We start from the raw sequence: 18,839 nt of genomic DNA on the forward strand, positions 1-18,839 counted from the left end.
CAAAAATTTTTTATTTAATGATTACCTAATCGTTAACTAATGTTTATATAATCATTAAATTGATCTAATGATTAGGTAATATTTACTCTTTCCTTACTTAATCTTGAAATCCAAATGCTACATGGGAACATCTATGAAACATTCTCAGCAAACATTACAACAGACCGCATTATAGATCAGAGCAAAGTTTCTGACATAATACTGAATGTGAATTGCTTCAATATTTTTAAATTTAGTGAACACAAAAAATATCCAGAATATTACTATTGAGCATTATATCTCTCCGTAATCTAATAATTTTGCTCCCAAAAGGATGGCTTAAAAAAATGCTTAAAACGTTAACTATCTCTTTAAGGCTGTACAAAGGCTAAAAATTGTATGTTCTCAAAAGATTCCATAGGAGGAAAGAACTAAAGGTTAGTTTTAATTTCTTTCACTACTTTACTAGGTACGTAGTTTTTAAAAGCTTCAAAGGTCCGTGTTGAAAGTTCATTTTCCAATAGACAAATGCTAATTATTGAAAAGACAAAGAAAAACTTTAATGAAATGAAACAAAAGGAATTAAGAAACTAGACAATACCATTAGTACACTTTGAAAAAAAGTATTCAAAATAGGTAACTATTGATTAGTAAACTTAAAAACTAGAAGAGAAAAAGTCACTAAAAATGTGGCCCTGACTGTGAGTAACAAGTTGGTGGAATAGTCCTGGGATAATATTTTGCAGGGAAATCAAGGCCAGAGAAAGTTCCAACAATTTCCATTAGAGTAAAAAATTTTCTGAAAGACAGAAATGTGAGAAGAACTTACGTTCAATTAATAGAAATTTTGCTGATAACATAGGCCAAACCGAGGCAAAAACAAAGAAGAAGGAAAAAAATATTATTTTTCGAAAGCACACGGGAAGAAATTGCATATGAGGAAAAACATTTAAGACAGGCGTAAAGAATGTAACAACGAAACACGTAGGAAAGGTGATTGACACGTTTTCGAAACGTTTCCTGTATGTGCTAATATCCATGCCGATGAGTCGTTCCCATGTGTCTGAAACGAGTCTGATGCGAATCTGATCTGTTGTCGAAGAAAGGTTGAACCGCAGAAAAACATTTTAGACAGGCGTTAAAAATGTAACAACGAAACACGTAGGGAAGGTGTTTGACACGTTTTTGAAACGTTTCCTGCAAGTTTCTATTTTCATGCCGATGATTCGTTCCCATGTGTCTGAAACGAGTCTGATACGAATCTGATCTGTTGTCGAAAAAAGGTTGAAACGCAGAAAAACATTTTAGACAGGCGTTAAAAATGTAACAACGAAACACGTAGGGAAGGTGTTTGACACGTTTTTGAAACGTTTCCTGCAAGTTTCTATTTTCATGCCGATGATTCGTTCCCATGTGTCTGAAACGAGTCTGATACGAATCTGATCTGTTGTCGAAAAAAGGTTGAAACGCAGAAAAACATTTTAGACAGGCGTTAAAAATGTAACAACGAAACACGTAGGGAAGGTGTTTGACACGTTTTTGAAACGTTTCCTGCAAGTTTCTATTTTCATGCCGATGATTCGTTCCCATGTGTCTGAAACGGGTCTGAAACGGGTCTAAAACGAAGCTGATCTGTGGTCCAAAAATGTTGAAACGCAAAAAAACATTTTAGATAGGCGTAAGAAATGTAACAACGAAACACGTGGGGAAGGTGTTTGACACGTTTTTGAAACGTTTCCTGCAACTCTCTATTTTCTTGCCGAATGCCGGAGCATGAGACATAACTTACACGTTTTGAAAACTGTCCCTGAACCTATCAATAAAACGTTTCTAATATGTGTCGTAAAAATATTTTTAATACATTTATAAAATGTGTTAATGATACGGGAAAACTTTCCTCTCATTGAAACATTTTAAAACTGTGTTAGAAATGTATCAATTGAAAGATCCGATATAGACACTTACCGAAACATTTTAGAAACCTCTCCCAATTTTGTGACACCACTTGTGCTATTAGGGCGTGTCTGTAATTTTCATGTCACTCACAACAAGATTAAATGGACGGAGTTTAACAGAAAGGAACCAAGCCACATCGGGATCGAACCGAGAAAAAGAGGCTTAAAGTTTAGCTCCTGCATAAGACTCAATGTAAAAGTTGAACTTCAAGTTCAATTTCTGCAAAATTTGCTCCAACAAAAACTTTGAATTTTTGACGATAGATAGTAGAGCAGTGGTTGAGTTCAAAACCACTCATAACTCAATTTTTTCCAAAATGTGGGTTGGTTCCTTTCTGCTTAACTCAGTCCAAATTAGGATCCGATTCTTTTTTTTATGTTCTCTTCGGTCCAAGGTGGAAATCTTTCGGTAGAATCTGATAGGTTCGAAGTCTTATATCACGTTTCTAGACGAGTATAGCTTTGTACTTACTGATACTGCATGGTTTCGTTTGATTTTGTCAATGCTTAGAAGTGAATAATGTAAATATTTAGAAATGTGTACGTGTCATTTCTCAACACCTTTGATTTTAGGTTACCTATGGAAATCTCGACGAAGTTTATTTTGGAGAAAAAATGGACACACGCGCTTGTAGCCCACCACCACACACCGTACTTTGGCCTTCAGATGAAAAAAAATTTTACACGTTGCTGATGATTGGTAAGTACAAATGCCTTCAGTTGTTTATTCAGTTAAAATCCGTGCCAAATTAGTTTACGCACTTTTAGGTTACGGCGGAAGATTCGCCATCTTGTTTCTTGCATTTACTTTCAATGCTAACCTGACGTCACGAGATCTTCTGAAGCACACTAAAAGTGCGTAAATTTATTTGACATCGACTCTACGACGAAAGATTGGTTCTTGGTGATGGATTGGTGTCTCTTTTTTTGACTTACTTCAAAATTCAAAACTAGAAACATTATTTAAATGGGAGTCGATGGCACTTTAGTGGCTGCATTGTCTCAATTTCTTTGAAGAATAACTGTAAATTTTAGCTTCAAATAACATCTAGACAACGCATGAGGATGACTACCTAAACAGAGATTTAAAAAATACTGTCTCTTCTTGTCACCGTCTCTGTTTTCCGTCACATGGTAAATTTTAAATGAGGAAATACATATAAATCAACGCAGAAAAAGACTGACAAAGACGGTGGTTGATCTACTTAGCAGTCTTAGGGTTAGCACCAATTTTCTACACCCGCGGTCTTATCAAAAGTGTGTGTCTTGGACCCTATCGACGGTTAAAGTCGGCAATCAAATAACTCGTTTGCGGTGTCTGAAAATCTCCATCTCTACGTCATTTTTTTAAAGGAGGACATATTGACATTCTTTCTTGAAGTTTTTGCAGAATTATCTTCGCATTGAGAAGAAAAATCATGATAGTTTTAAAGAATTGCCATTGAGTAGTTTTCCATTTAAAAATAAAGTATGACAGGAAGTCTGCGACGTCGCAAGCCGAGTTATGTAATTGCTGACTTACACCGTCGCTATAACGTTATCCTATACTATAAGGATGCAAAATTGACTGAGAAAATTCGATTTTTTACAAGAATTTATACTAATGCAATTCGTTTGAAAAATGTGTCTGATTTTTCTTTGAGTTAGAGGAGAACTTTGTTAAATTTTCATTTAGAATTGCCCTAAATCCTCCGGTAGAAGAGGAGGAATGAACAAAGTAATTTCTTTTCTAGATCCTGATAAACCGTCACGTGCGAATCCATCCGAGCGCGAGTTTTTGCACTGGCTCGTAGTCAATATTTTAGATGACATGGTACTTAGTGGAGATGACATAGCCGAGTACGTCAGCCCGGTTCCAGAGCCAGGCTCAGGTAAATTTTTTTGCTCCTTTTGTGTGAAAGCTGTTTTGTCCATAGTGATTCAAACATTCGCAGCTATGAGTTGGTTAAACACGAAGAGTAAAGAAAATCGACAATGAAAGTCCGCAACAACATTTCTGGTTCGCGGTATCTCAAAATCTCCGTTCCTATTTTATTTTTTTAAAATAGAGCTGACAAATCGACACCATTCCCTCGAAGAGTTTTACTGCATGGAAAACTCGCTCCGGAACAGAAAACGGGCTTCTGTAGCCCGCCCCAAATGAGTCGAAAGAAGGGAAGAACTAAGTAGTTGTAGTGACCATCTGGCTTGCTGGCCACTCCAACTCACTCACACACACACAAGATCTAGAATTACCAACCCAAAAGGGTAGCTTTACAAGAAATACTTACATTTTCACGGGGAAACCGATTGATGCGAACACGAAGTAGCAGAAGATTTTACTCTAGTGCTCTTCAGAGGGGGAACCTGATTGGCAGTTTTGGCCTCCTCCACCCCCTGGTTGAGGGTGTCGGGACCTCCAATCAGAGTCTCTCTGCTTTGAGCGGGAAATTTGGTTTGCCGGTCAGCTACCGTTACACCCTGAAACTCCGCAGAGTTTCCTTCGCACGGAAAAATAATCACGGCATGTAGTTTTTAGAATTGCCATGGAATAGTTTCCCATTCAAAAAATGAAGTATGACAGGAGGTCTGCAACGTCGCAAAGTGAGATACACGATTGCAGCCTTTCACCATCGAAATTTCTAAGTTCGTAGATTAAGAAATAGAGAGGTAGTTAATGTCAGTTTGAATTTTTGTGCGATTTGAGGGAAAGGGGTTGGAACTAATGTTGTGGTACTAAAAGAATATAATTTTGATTTTTCATTTTAAACTCGTTACATGTTGAGACTATCCGATCCCAAACATAGTTTTTTTATCCAATTTGGTAAATTTTCTCTGACATTCGCTTGCCGTTGACCTCTATTCACGTTGGCGTTATTAATATGATTTGTGGAATCATATTATTCATTGGTTTTTGCGATATTCGCAAAACTACGGACTTTTGATTAAAAACATTTTCATAATATTTGTAAACTGAGCAAAATGCATTTGAGATGGAATAATTCATTTTGGATCATTACAGAACCTCCGTGTACACGAATTCCAAAGATTTTACGTTTCCTGAAATTTTGACACTGGTTACTAAGCATATCGGAATTTCACCGATTTAGTCCCATTTTACTGCGATGATACATTAAATTGTAATTGTATACATTTTCTAGGGCCTCACAGGTATATTTTCTTAGTCTTTGAACAACCGAAAGGAAAAATCAATTGCACGGAACCGTTTTCGGATATTTAGTGAGTATTGCCTCTTCAGATTTCGCTTTAATCAAAAATGCTCAATTTTGAGTAAATTAATATTTCCTCTTTCATTGCAAGAATAACTTTTTCCGCTCTAATTATTTTGAGAGGATTACTGACTCCCTTTCCTTAAGAATGCGCACTTGAGGTCCTCGCTATGGCGTAGACAATGGGGGGGGGGGGTCTGGACCCCCTCCCCCCTTAGCCTCGTTAATTGTACTTTTTTTTACTTTTGGAGGGCAGACATAAAATATTATCAGGGACATACACAAAATAATGTAATTTACCGTCACGTTTTTGAATGGACCCCTCCCCCTCCCCTTAAAGAATTCCTAGCTACGCCATTAGTTTCTTGCACAATCGTTAATTACGGATATAAATTCCGAAAATCACACTATTCGGCAACGTTGCAGTGATGATACCAACGACGAATAGCCTGAAATTCAAGATCTGTTACTTTTTTTCTTCTTTTTTTTTTGTGCGTGTGTGTCGGGTGGTTTCTGTGTTTCTGTGAAGGCTATTTTTCACGGAACATGAACAATCATTGAGTATGAATCCATCCATTATTGTGTAGCCATGAGTTGCGATCAAGAAAGTTAAAACGCCTACAATTTCTTGTGCATGCAACATATACATCTCTTGACCACGAATAGTTGCGTCCAGGCTCCTACTAAAACTAGAGCTCCTTCAGTGATGAAGATGACGATGGCTCCCTTGTCGTGATGAAGCATGTTTAAATCATCGCATATGTATGACGTTCTTGACTGAAAGAAAAAGGGATTCGGATATTTGATAAAACTGAAGAAAATAAAATTTCATATAAAATATAATAGAATGGATGCTACTTTCTGCTGCAATATTTTATCTAATTTTACTGATCATTTTGGATTTTCTCTGTTTTAATGCTCGAATAGAACTAGATATACGTATGAATCGAATCTCATGGAATACTTACAAATAAGATTGTCTGTACGTGACAAATAATGTCATTTTCCGGTAACTTTGTCGACAAAAATACAAAAATTGACGAAGTTAACATTTGCGATAACCTTGCGGAAACGATATTTGTAGGAATTCTATTTGGAAACGTTATACGATATTCATTGTACCTTTATCGCTGGGTAAACATGACATTGGAAAATAGAAGGTGGACTCAACAGTTATCACACAGGTTACCATCTGGTTTTTGGCTTTGTATTATTGTCGCCTTGATTTTCGGAAAGCGGGCCTATTATTGAAATTGATATAGACGCAACTTTAGACAAGGAAGATAAAAGGGATATAGAGGGATAATTTGGTTGGAAGCAGGTGGTAGCAATGGACAAAAGAGGAAGGTACCTGATAGACTAACTACTAAAGGCAACCCACGACAAAAAGCCCCGTAGTTAGTGCATCATTTTCTCCCTTAGTCTAAAGGAACCACCCATTTCAAACAATAGGATCGCTCTTATATACTCCCTATGTCTTCTTTGTTTATAGCTTTTTCTGACCAATCCAATATGCAGCTCTCTCATCTTTTGGCAAATGATCTTGAAAGTACGTGGAACTAGGTGCAAAACATCTCAGCAATAAAAAAATATACACGAACCATTTTCAAAAATTAGAATTCAATTGTTGAGTAATACAAGACGAGAATTTTGATTTTTTAAGGGTATTGTTACTAGTTTTTGTCACGATAGCATACTTATCAAATGTGACCGCCAAGAAATAAACAAATGCGATAAATCTGATCAATTATATATTGTTTATTATTTGTTTCAGTCATGACGAACACAGAAAGAAGTTCAACACAAAAATATTCGCTCACAAGTATGGTTTTGGGACCCCAGAAGCTATGACCTTTTTCATCGGCGAACGGTTTTTCAATGAAACCACAACAGAGTCCTCTGAAGATTACGATTATTAATTTGTCAGCTTACAAGTCCCCAAAATGTAAAATTAAATTTTAAATATACATCGTTAAAACCAGTAATTTGATCGGTCCTCGGTTTGAGACAACTGCTGCAAACGATGTCCAGTTACCTTCACAAGAAGAGGGAAGAACATTAAATCCGCCATCTTCCGGCCAGGATATCACAAGCGTCATTTACGCTTAGCCACTATGTTGCCAGATTTTTCAACCTCGTTTTAATGTTTCCTTTAAAACTTTCGCATATACTTTTAGGCAAATTTCAGAAATTAAGCTTGATGACAAAATAAATATCAGGTAAAATTTTCGAGTGATTCGGTAGAGTTTCTTTAGTTTTTCCGTAAAAAATTAGACAAATTTGAGAAGTTCGGCAACACAGTGCCTAAGCAAACATGGCTTTTGCGATACTTTGACCAAGAGGTGGAGAAATATGCTTCAATCGCTACGCACATTTTCTCCATTTTGATTCTGATGTGTAAAAAACAGCGTAAGTTTGGAGTTATGTACAGTGAAATAAACTGTATTTGCATTTTAAAAGATGTGCATAATTTTTTCCTTTAAAAGTTCTGATTATCAGAGGAAACTAATCCACGGATATTGAATTTTTTTTTTTTTTTTTTTTTTTTTTTTTTTTTTTTTTTGTGTAAACTAGAGAAAAAAAGCTAATATTGGTAATTACATGGAAATGAGAGATTGAGGCAGGTAATGTATTTGATGATCAAAATGGTGTTTGAATGAGATTATCGTTTAAAACAAACACCATTTCTTTAAATGTTCCAAAGTTAGATGAGATGAGGTCAGCTTACGCTTCATAGTGTGGCATTGCCTATATTATATGAGGGAAAATAAACCACAAGAAAAATTGTAGTCACAAATCAAAGAAACTGTCCATAAAATAAGAGGCTGTTCTCTCATAGTTGTGGAATTTTATCGTTTGAGTTTTCTTTTTAACTTTTAATCATAATACGTTTGGATTTAGCTAGTGACTGGAAAAAAAATCATCAAGATTATTCAAAGCATGATTCAGGATCCGTGAAAGATTTCATTTCCTCTTACGGTGTCCATTCTGACAGGAAAAAGTTTATGGCATAAATATCTCCTAATTTATACGTCTTTGCAAATTTTTTGACGTCATAATTACTTCTACCAAACTCCGTCCTGAAAAAATTTAAAAAAAGGAAAACAATGTACTAGGTTATGCAAAAAGAAAAAAAAAATGAGAGTTATTATTTAACACTGAGAGGGGGGGTGGTACAGTGGAGCTCTTGCATGCATTAAGGATTTGCGATTCAAGTAATGCGTCACTTGTTTTCCCTGACACAAAATCTCAGTTCGTAATGGAGAGGATAACACACTTTACATATCTAGTCAGACTCCGTGCACAACCGTGCTTGTGCACGGAACCATGCTAATGTATTTACATTAGCACGGTTGTCGTGGTTCTAGTGTAAGAGTCCCCAAAGAAAGTGGCAACCCTGCTAATGTGTTTGCTCCCTATATGTGCATGGAGTGTTTAAAGAGGCGGACTTTGAAAGTGACGTAGGGTATCCTCTCCATTGAGGCCTCACTTGTAAGTGCTTTCTTTGAGATTTGTAGTTTGTTTCAGAGAAAGCCAGAGGGGCCATCGTGTTTTTTGCAAAATATTACGTAAGGTCAAGGACTTAAAATGCAAATCCTTAACGCTTGCAAGGGCTTTATATCTGAGGAGATATTCATGTATGTCACTTTTAATTTGGTGTTCCATTTCGAAATGGAAAATTTTTTTGAGGTCCGACGGAAATTTTCTCTCTGATTTCAGAAACCGTTATTGACATAACCAAAGCTAAGGCATTCTGCCGTAGTAAAGTTCTAAACGTGGTAAAAATTCCGAAAATTTGTCTCTTTAAAATAAGGTCGATAATTTTTTTCGACTCTAACTTTTCTCCTTCATTTCAAAACCCGTCGTTGGCCTAATCGGAACTGGGGCGTTCTAACGCAGTAAAGTTCTAAAAATGGCGATAATGCCGAAGAAATAGCTCGTTTCGCAATTAGGCAGACACAATTTTTCCGGTGCAAGTGTACCTCCTGATCCCCCAAAAACGTTGCCTTAAAAATGTAGCTTCAAGGAAATACCACCCGGGAATACTCCACATTTTCGGAAGCATCAGCTGATTGTATGAACTTCCTAATTGCGCGTGAAAGTTGTATAAGGTGTGCTCACCGGAGATATTTAGAATTTACGGTCGGTTACATTAGCTAATCACCGGAGACAGTTCCTGATTGCGCGGGATAGTTACACAGTGACATAAGTAAATATTGAACGGCAGCAGTCGGCGTTTCTGGTTAAGGCAACTGATTGGAGAAAAAACTTTCTGATTGCGTGAGATGATTATATGCGTCAAGTGATTATATGCACTTTTAAAAAAGTTGAATATTATTTATAACGTAAATATTCACTTGACGCTGTAATTTTTCCGCACAATCAAAAAGTGTTTCTGGTGATACAACCTGAAATGTTGAGTATTACCGATAACTCTCCCATTGACGCTCTTTTTAAGACAACTTATTTTGGGATCAGGAAATATTATTGCATTCGAAAAAAGTTGTCTCATTTTGAAATTAGAAATTATTAGGGCGCTATCGCCTTTTTTAGAGCTTTACGAGCGTCCCAGCTCCTTTTAGACCGATGCCGGGTTTTGAGATCAGAAAAAAAGTTCTGCCGATTTTAAAAACAATGTCCATTTTGAAGTAGGAGGCCAAGATGAGTACGATCTGCAGGCTAATTCACGTATTAGACTTAATCATACGGATCAAAAATTTGATAATACGCAACTGTTGAAAAATACAAATTTTCGAGAAATTCTGCTCGAAAAATGATGAGTTGCAATACGTTAAATGTGAATTACGACAACATGAGTATGACAATACAATTAATGTTAATTAAAATATGTGTGATATGAAACCACAGATTTTTCCGAATATATTTTCTAAGAAATAAAACAATACTTACGTGTTTGTAAAACCTTCCAGGAATTCTATTCGAGTGTTGTTTGGTTGTTTGTAAACATAAAATACGTATCTATGAAAGCCTATAAGATAAAAGGAAAGAAAATCGATTAAATTTGGAGCTACGCACACATTTCGTCTCATTCGCTCATTAACAATGTACATGCATCTAATTCAATTATATGTATTTGCCCAATAATTCTGTAAAATTCAAAGACAAATCAGATGAGTGTAAAATTATTTGTTTCCACAAATTCCACCTAGTGAGTACATTGAATAAGTATCCGATTAGGATTCCAGTGATCATAATTTTCCTTCGCTCATGCGGAAAAGAACAAATTAGGGGAGAATGCTTACCTGTTCCTCTCTGTGGATTGATTGGAAACATAGGAGGGGCAATAATTTGCACTCCGTCAACATGTTCATTTGCCTCACAATTGCCAACCGCCCAGTGAACCCATTCGCGCTTATGAGGGTCACTCCTGGATGGAGCGTCAAAATCTAAAAGAAGGCGTGATTTGCTGTAAAAGTATACCTAACGTCGATTTTTTAAAAACTGTAACAAATTCTGTAGTGTCAATCGCGGAGACGAACTGATAGTTCCATCTTACAGAGCCATTGAAGCCACTAGGTGGCTGCGCCCGCCCTCTGACCGCTTCGCTTTCCAACCCTCCAGAGCAATTAACTCTGAGTTACGCGTTATAATTTTATGATTTTAAATTATAAAGTATGTTATTATCCCTAGTCTGCCTGAGCCTCTGAGCCAACGAGAAAGCCTGAGCGGGGTCAAATTGACCCCAGCTGAAAATCAATTAGTTAGATATGTTTTTTTCATGTTTTTAGTTAATATCAGTGCACTAACCTTACAGGCCTCAACCATAAAGCATATCTAAGTTTTAAAAAACACGGCGCAGGGTATGCAACCATTTTATCATACACGTGTTGCCATGTTGTTGTCAGCATGAGAAAAAAAATCATAGGGCTACTAAATACTGAAAACGAAAAAAATCTGAAAAATTTTGCTTGTTTTGTAAGTTTCTGAAAAAAATTAAAAAGAGAAAAATGAATACACCTTCAAAGTAAGCTTTTGTGATGCTAAATGGTAAAATATATGTTATAAGGATATCTGACCCCGCACAGGCTTTCTAGTGGTACTCGTGAATTTTTCGATCTCTCATGCACATTTCCCCCCCCCCCCTTCAAAATCGTGTTCCTAGATGTTTTTGTAGAGCTATTTGTGAAGGACAAAAAATTTCGTGCATACCACGAGAAATGGCAAAGAGTTGAAACTCCCGTGGGGTCAATCTGACCCCACTCAGGCAGACAAGGGTTAAATGTGTGCAGTTGTGGCTGGTGATGGGACCTAAGGATCCGAAACGCGTCCCTTCTTCACACATATTCACGCAAATGAGTATACGTTTTATCAAAACCAGTGTCTTGTAGTTATGAAAAGTGTGTTGTATTTTGTTTCTGTAAAGCGCTTATTTTCCTTCTTTTGCGTTAAAGTCTCCAAAACAATTGAATGGATAATGATTATCACAATCCTCAGTTTTCTAGCCGCATTCATTGATACTATCGGTCTGGGTCTATTTAAGGGAAATATGAGGTTGATTTGAATTTCACCAAAAACTAAAATAAATAGGACTTGGATCTATAGAATTTTTAGTACAATCAGACCGAGACTGATTGATGACTGATACTTAATTGAGACCGACGAATGAGCACTGGCTCGTCAGTCATTTCGTGTTTTTCTTTACATTCCTGTTGGTTTTAAGTTTTGACAATATTGACAATACTCAAGAGCTTGACAAGCGGGGTCGAGCTTTTTTGAGCGACGTACCTTTTTCAATTTTTTAACAAAGTGCACTTCTAGGTCCAAGCACGTTTGATGATGAGAAATCGGCACAATTTCATTCGAACTTTTTTTTTTTTTTTTTTTTTTTTTTTTTTTGAATTTTGGCGCTTGAACGTTACTGCAGTCGCAACGAGGCTACTGCTGTGTGAGTTTTACAAAGGATTTTTATTGAATTCATCATAACATCTAAAATGAACAGCAATCGCGGGACGAGCTGTGCACACCTCTTGCTTTACTCTCATCTTCAAGCAGATTTCGAGTACACTCAACAGTGTACAGTTTCTTACCCACCATCCTGCTAGGAACTGAAAGTTCACGTATCCGTAAGATGTGATAAGTGCCTCACATAATTAATGGGTAGTTTGATTGAAGTTCCAAAGTATGAAGTAAGTTTTCCAACGAAGGAACGTGCATTTTGAGCACCGGAAAATCATTGCTCATTCTTTTGCTTTTTCGAGCCTCGCTTGGGAAATGATTGTGAAAGTGCCCCTTTTTCAGTCTAAAATATACAGATCTAATTGCAATTTGCGCAGACTTGTAAAGTTTATTTTGTGTTTCTTTCATAACCCAGGTCTTTTCTTGGTAATGACGATTTAATGGTTAAAGAAAAGGAAAAACTATTCTCACCTGTCAAAAGAATCGCGAATAGTTCGTCTGGTTCACACTTAAATGTAACATGTCTTGGAGCCCCAGATACTTGCTGTGGAGGTATTTTGTTACCAAAATCTGCCTTTGCTCCACTAGGAAATGTGAACTATTGATCATCACACAAAGAAAAATTCCATTACTAGGCCAGTTGAGTAAAATAAGTGTGAACAATTTAGTTGTTAAAGTTAGTTGCTCAGAAAAAAATACACGGCCATTCCGGCGAAGATTGATATTATGGATAAATATGCGGGAATCCAGACAAATGTGAACATTCTAAAATCATTACAACTATCGTTTTAAAACTAGAGTATAGCATCAAAATTAACTCTATCATTCAGAGACGTTTGGTTTTACCTTATTTCTTATTAATGTGAATACGTAATGTGATCTGAAAGTTCCGGAAATTTTCTCGTCATTGCTTTGAAGATGATGGTATTGCGTTTGCCTCAGGCTCTTACAAATAATAGCATGTGTATTTTTTCAGGCTGGCTGGATATAATTTGTTTAAACTCTCTTGTTGAAAGTGATACAAGTTTGCCTTGCTTTTCAATCAAATAAAGGGAGCATTCAAGAGGTAACATATCGACGGTGTAAATAAGTCGGCAATCACATAACTCGGTTTGCGACGTCGCAGACTTCCTGCCATACTTTATTTTTTAAACGGAAAACTACTCAACGGCAATTCTTTAAAACTGCCGACTGCCGTGACTTTTCTTCTTTCTCCGCAGAAAATTCTGCAAAAACCTCAAGGAATGATGTCACTTAGTCCTCCTTTAAAAAATAACAAAGAGGCGGAGATTTTCCGACACCGCAAACGAGAGATGTGATTGCCTGACTTACACCGTCGACATGCCGAGGGTGAGTGAAACGTAGGTATATACTTTTGCCAACTCTTTTGACCAAAACGCAGCTTTTTGCCTTCGTCACTAGAGCTGTGGAGCGATATTTGAATAACAACTTTGCAGTCTCGGCCGACAGCAAATATGACCGTCTGATGTCGATAAAAATGGACAAATTCAGTGAAAGCAAATCCGTTAAGAATAAGCACGTGTTAGCTTTATAACCTCCTTATTTTTATATCCACACAGGAGAAGGTCATATTTGTTTTTGGCCATGATTGCATACTTTTTGGAATGCTAATCTTGCGCCACAATTCTGGTGGCGAGAATGAAAAGATACCTTGCGGCAAAAGGGGTCGACATGAGCATGCCTACGTTTCATTTACCTTGATATTTGCCGGCATCTCAAGAGGAGGCAGTGTCCGCAATGAAATGATTCGTAAGATAGGTTAGGTCAACAGTAACCAGTAACCTAACATCGTGCACGGCGGTATGTCTGTTGTCTTGACAGGCAGGGTATCGATGAAGAGATTTAAAGATGTCAGTTTCCCAATTACTTTTGGAGAGATAGGTATTTTTGGCTTTTAGGTGTCACTAAGCACCAGATTGCGTCGTAGAAGAGACATGTTTATGCATACAAAAGAAGAAGACGCATAGGAAGAAGTGGAAGAAGAAGTAGAAGTAGAAGAAGTCGTAGAAGAAGAAACAAGTAGTTGCCCTCTTCTACTTAAACTTTTTCATAAATTTATAACTCTCTCCATAAAAAAAAAAATAAAAAAAAAAAAAAAAAAAAAATCTTGTTTATATCGCATGTTTAGCAAAGCAAACGATAACTATTAAAACTAAAATACTGTGATCGTGCTTATTTTACCTCGGCTGCGTGTTTTGGTGGTTCTTTTAGTAATTCTGGTATGAGAGCATTTTCCAGCAATTTATTCTTCATCTCAGCCTCCTTTCTAAACTCGACATAAGCAGGTGGATTCAGAGCTTGTCCGAAATCTATCAACCAGTTGCACAGAATGACAAAAGTGTAGATTGAAATTGGTCTTCTGTGAAGAAAATGCACCAGGAATTCTCTGAAGATACTCCGAACCATTATTCCTAAGACTCTGGTTACATTCCTTGCTACCATATATCCTCACTTCCCACAGCAGGTGATAAAAAACAAAACAAAAACAAAAGTCAAATCGAAAAAAAGCCAAGAAAACGCATGATATTTAGAGTATCCTCTTAGAAGTACGAGCTCACACACATTATTGTGGCTTAAATTAAGTATCATCAAAATTCCTTTAATTGAAATTTCGGTTTTTGTCTGACAAGAATGACATTTTCAGAGCACACCAAGTAAGGGAGGAGCGTAAAATTGGAATCACACATTTGAATTCTAGTGTAGTTAATGGTTTTTGTTTTTTGCACTTAAAGAGACTGAGCAAAAATGTTACGTCTTTTTATATGACATAACATGATTGATAATTCATTGATGCCTCGGCCAATAGTGTAATTATACTGATAACTGAATTATTACTAATGGCGACCATGACCATTGTACGTAGCATCCTACTTTAGAGATTCAAGTTCACCAAGGGTTTGGTCGATCACATTGTCAGATTCTTGAAAATTATCGTCAGTCTCGAAAGAAAATTGTATTCAAATTATTACGTGGAAGGATTAAAAAAAATTATTCATTTATAACGTACTCTCTTTAATTATTTTTTATACAGACACTTTCATAAAAAATTAAGAAAAACACGAAATTAAACTTTGCAAAATTATCATAATGTCTTTATATTCATTGGGGTATACCTATTTCGCTGAACTGAAATCGATATAACAACAAAATTATATTTCAACGTTGAGTATGATCCAAATGACTGCTCAAAAACCTGTTGGTGCTGAGAGTGCAGTGTAAACTCACATGTTTTAATGGATGGGGACTTTAGCAATACAACAACCAAAATCTTAAAATATTTTTAGTTTTCTAATATATTCGATTAACGTACAAAATTCCATCTCATTATTATTTTAGGTCGACAGGTTTAATAGCTCTAAAAAAAAACTTTTTTTTTTTTTTTTTAAATCTGATTCCTAATCGTCGAAACGGCAGGATATACTTCGGATGTCAGGTAAGCCTTTGCGGTTGGAAGGAATGTTAAATTCGTATATTCACTGCAGAAGAAATTGACTGCATACGGCTCCCCAAGGTTATATTTTTCCGCAAATTTTCGGCTCGACCAATTTGCTCGGCCCCAATCATTCCTAAAAAAGTAAAACAAGTTAATAAAAACCAGAGGAAGATAAAGTCCGTGATACGTCTTCATCTTAGTATTAGAATATCGTATATATTAAGATATTATAATGGTTGAAATAGAGCAGAAAAGTAGGTACCGACTTTCTTAGACGGTATATAATACTAAATATTAACATCTACGAGGCATATCATTAAAATTCTTGGTATTATAACTTAAATAAATGTGTGTATGTTGGTTTGTGTCATTCCAATGGACGTACCCGTGGAGTTTTAATTAACAATTCTTTAAAAGTTATCAGTGGAACATTCATTTGGTTATGTTCAAGTACTGATTTGAACTCAGGCGTCAATTGAAATGATTAAGGCTGAATGTTTCACATGGATCTTTTAGCTCACAAGGCTGTAAAGTTGTCTATTTTATTCATTTTTTAATTGGTAGTAATTTAATTGGAGGCAAAATATGTAGGTCAGTGACTTTTATTATTCTTCACCGTCGGTTTCTGTGAACATTTTTTTGTCAGTGAGGAGGAAGAGGGGGTCAATCAGAGTGTTGAACTTTTTCCTATTTGCCATTCTATTGTTTAAAATGCTTAAAAATTAAATTTCAACATTGGCTATAGTATTAAAGGAGTTGACCTAGTCACTGTTTCAAACAGTGATGAGCAAACTTGTCCAGTGTTAGGCGCAAATCGATTTGTTCTCTGCTTGCTATTGCTGTTGTGTCACATACGTACCTGTCAGTTAATGGAGGCTCCTTAAACTCAACTTTTCCTTTTTGTTCATAAACTAGGAAAAGATATCGGTGAAGCCCTGAAAAAAAAAAAAAAACACATCAAAGTAAATAAGGCTGAAATGGCAAATTTTCTGACTAATTTTCAACTAATGGAATCCCTGACACCAAAAGTACAGGTAATAGATTTTGCATCAATTGATGGGTAATGGTCAATGACTAAAATGCATATGATGTTAAAAATACCCAGGTTCTGTTGAAGTAAGCAGCCAGTTTTACTTTTTGTGGAAGTGGTTCAACGACGTGAGCATTTGGCTTGAGTCCGCGGCTTTGAAATCTAGCATGCCATCATCAGCATTGACTGATTTAGGTGATTGTCCAAAACAATTATAGTTTTTGGTTGTTATTCAAAACAAGCCTGAATTATAATTCAACGGGAAAATACTTACTTATATAACGGACTGGTTTAAACTGAACTAAGAAAGAGAAAAATGAAAATAAGAGTCATTAGTGTCCAAATTCTATGTTTACAGCCTCCAAATTATGTCGTCCTGTTTTTCAAATACTTCTAATCGTGCGAAGACCATACTCATGGAAAATCTGTTGATTAAAATGTTTACCTGTGTCTTTTTTTGGTAAGATGGGGTAGTATTGAATTATTTCATCTCCGGCTAGAAAGCTATCAGTAATAAAGTTCCCACTGATCCAATGAAGAAACTCTCTTTCGGTCGGATTTGTTCTGGAAGGCACATCTAAACCTATTTTCATTGAAAACATTTAAAAAATTGGTTTCAATAAAGACTGAAAACCGGGCAGGTAGGAAGTGTTTGTACTTCGAAAGAACATTTTAAGTTAACAGATTATAAATTCCTCAAATCATTTTATTAGATGGTAGGAGGAGCAAGGTGGCAGAATTTCTTTTTAATTTATCAGTGATAATGTTTAAAAGAGATGAGACTTCTACTACGTAGGATTCCGTGCACAGCTTGGGCTGAGGTTTGAAGTGATGTATATTGTTAAAAAGAACCGCATTACTTCAGTTTCGATGACAAAATCCATTTTTGTTTAATTATTTAAAGAAAATTTAATAATTATACTATTTTTCCCAGCGTGTATTCCTTCGTTGAAAAGAAATTAATGCATAGTTGAATGAACGCGTTTTACCTGAAATTCAGCTCTTAAATGTAACGAGATAAAAATAACTGAATGTCACTCCTTTGACCATAGAACCTGAATCTGACCTACAAAGATATTAATGACTATAGTTTCTCAGGCACCGCTTTGAAATAGAGGAATATCACAACTGCTATTCCATTACATCAGAAGAAACTAAACGGATTATTTCTCACCTATCATGACAATGCAATAGTAACGGTCGGGTTCATATTTAAAGGCAATTGTATGCGGACCGAATCGAGCTTGTTCCGGTCTTATCACATTCCCCATGTTTGGCTCTATACCACCCTCGAATGTTACCTGGAATCGATAGATTTAACATTGTGAAATTGGCTGTTTTGACCTTAAAATATTTCCTCAAATTCCTTCAAGAATAATGAGTATGAAAGTGAAGATGGACAATTTCCAATTAAGATTAGACATTAAGTCAATTTTCGTTGTAGTTTACGAGCCTGCTTTAAAAATCTGGCAAATGATCATATTTTTAATGTGAGAAAATGTTTCACTCAATTACATGGGCAGATAAAAATAAAAAACTGACAGATATTTGGTTGATTATTTTAACACGAGGAACTATTTTGCCTGGTTACATTCAACAGGAAAAGCAAAGAAAACACCAATATCGTTTGCTTCAAACCATCACTATAAGTGATATTGGTTGCTTACGCAAGCATTTCCAATCTGTTTTTAGTAATAACACGAGGATGAATGCACATTTTTTGCAAATTTCATGTCATTGCATTTTAAATTTCGCAAATTCTATACATCCATAACCTCTTTCACTTATTGAGAAAATATATCTCTACATATTCTGACATCACACGTAAAATACCCTATTTACTTTAATATGTACTCCTGTGAATGAAAGAAGAAGATAATGTACTCACAAATGCCTCGTATTTAGGTGAGATGGGGAAGAAATTTGGAATAATTTCGTTCTTTTTCAAACTTTCCTCGATTTCCGCGGCACTCCGCAGATGTCGATCAAGGTACGCCGGCTGATTGTACTTGTAAGTAGGCTCGAACTCTTTGTCTTTTTTCTCTGTATGAGATGGCTCGTCCTCATAATTGTCAAGAAATGCCCACCTCTCAGGAATGGCCAGTGCTATAATTATAAAGAAGAGTAAACGAATGACATAAATTGGAGTGCACCTCCCTCCTCCAAAAATAAAAAAAAATAACATTTTTTTAATATAAAAATATCATGAGCTGTGAATTTTTTTAAAAGAAGGGACGCCAAACATCTCATTTAGATCCCAACGTCAATGTATAAAAACCAAATGGAGTAATAAT

At 36.0% G+C, this 18,839-nt stretch overlaps 3 protein-coding genes across 3 annotated transcripts; 1 reads left to right on the forward strand and 2 right to left on the reverse strand.

The window, feature by feature from the left end:
• The first annotated feature begins 2,467 nt into the window (after positions 1 to 2,467).
• Positions 2,468 to 7,128, forward strand: LOC140224315 (protein D2-like). Its single transcript, XM_072298779.1, has 4 exons — positions 2,468 to 2,634; positions 3,668 to 3,805; positions 5,075 to 5,153; positions 6,918 to 7,128. The coding sequence occupies exons 1-4, from the start codon at positions 2,550 to 2,552 to the stop codon at positions 7,060 to 7,062; spliced, it is 447 nt and encodes a 148-aa protein (XP_072154880.1). The 5' UTR covers positions 2,468 to 2,549; the 3' UTR covers positions 7,063 to 7,128.
• A 643-nt stretch (positions 7,129 to 7,771) lies between these two features.
• LOC140224308 (protein D3-like) lies at positions 7,772 to 14,851 on the reverse strand. The gene is made up of 5 exons (XM_072298702.1): positions 14,264 to 14,851; positions 12,533 to 12,659; positions 10,408 to 10,551; positions 10,055 to 10,133; positions 7,772 to 8,223 (listed from the first exon to the last, which is right to left on the reverse strand). Exons 1-5 carry the CDS (start codon positions 14,522 to 14,524, stop codon positions 8,118 to 8,120), a joined length of 717 nt encoding a protein of 238 aa, XP_072154803.1. The 5' UTR covers positions 14,525 to 14,851; the 3' UTR covers positions 7,772 to 8,117.
• Positions 14,852 to 15,351: 500 nt separating this feature from the next.
• LOC109040259 (putative odorant-binding protein A5) lies at positions 15,352 to 18,823 on the reverse strand. The gene is made up of 5 exons (XM_072298691.1): positions 18,434 to 18,823; positions 17,720 to 17,846; positions 16,991 to 17,128; positions 16,375 to 16,450; positions 15,352 to 15,648 (listed from the first exon to the last, which is right to left on the reverse strand). The coding sequence occupies exons 1-5, from the start codon at positions 18,728 to 18,730 to the stop codon at positions 15,465 to 15,467; spliced, it is 822 nt and encodes a 273-aa protein (XP_072154792.1). The 5' UTR covers positions 18,731 to 18,823; the 3' UTR covers positions 15,352 to 15,464.
• Positions 18,824 to 18,839: the final 16 nt, after the last annotated feature.

This window comes from Bemisia tabaci, chromosome 3 (genome assembly GCF_918797505.1).
Source record: "Bemisia tabaci chromosome 3, PGI_BMITA_v3".
Taxonomy (NCBI): domain Eukaryota; kingdom Metazoa; phylum Arthropoda; class Insecta; order Hemiptera; family Aleyrodidae; genus Bemisia; species Bemisia tabaci.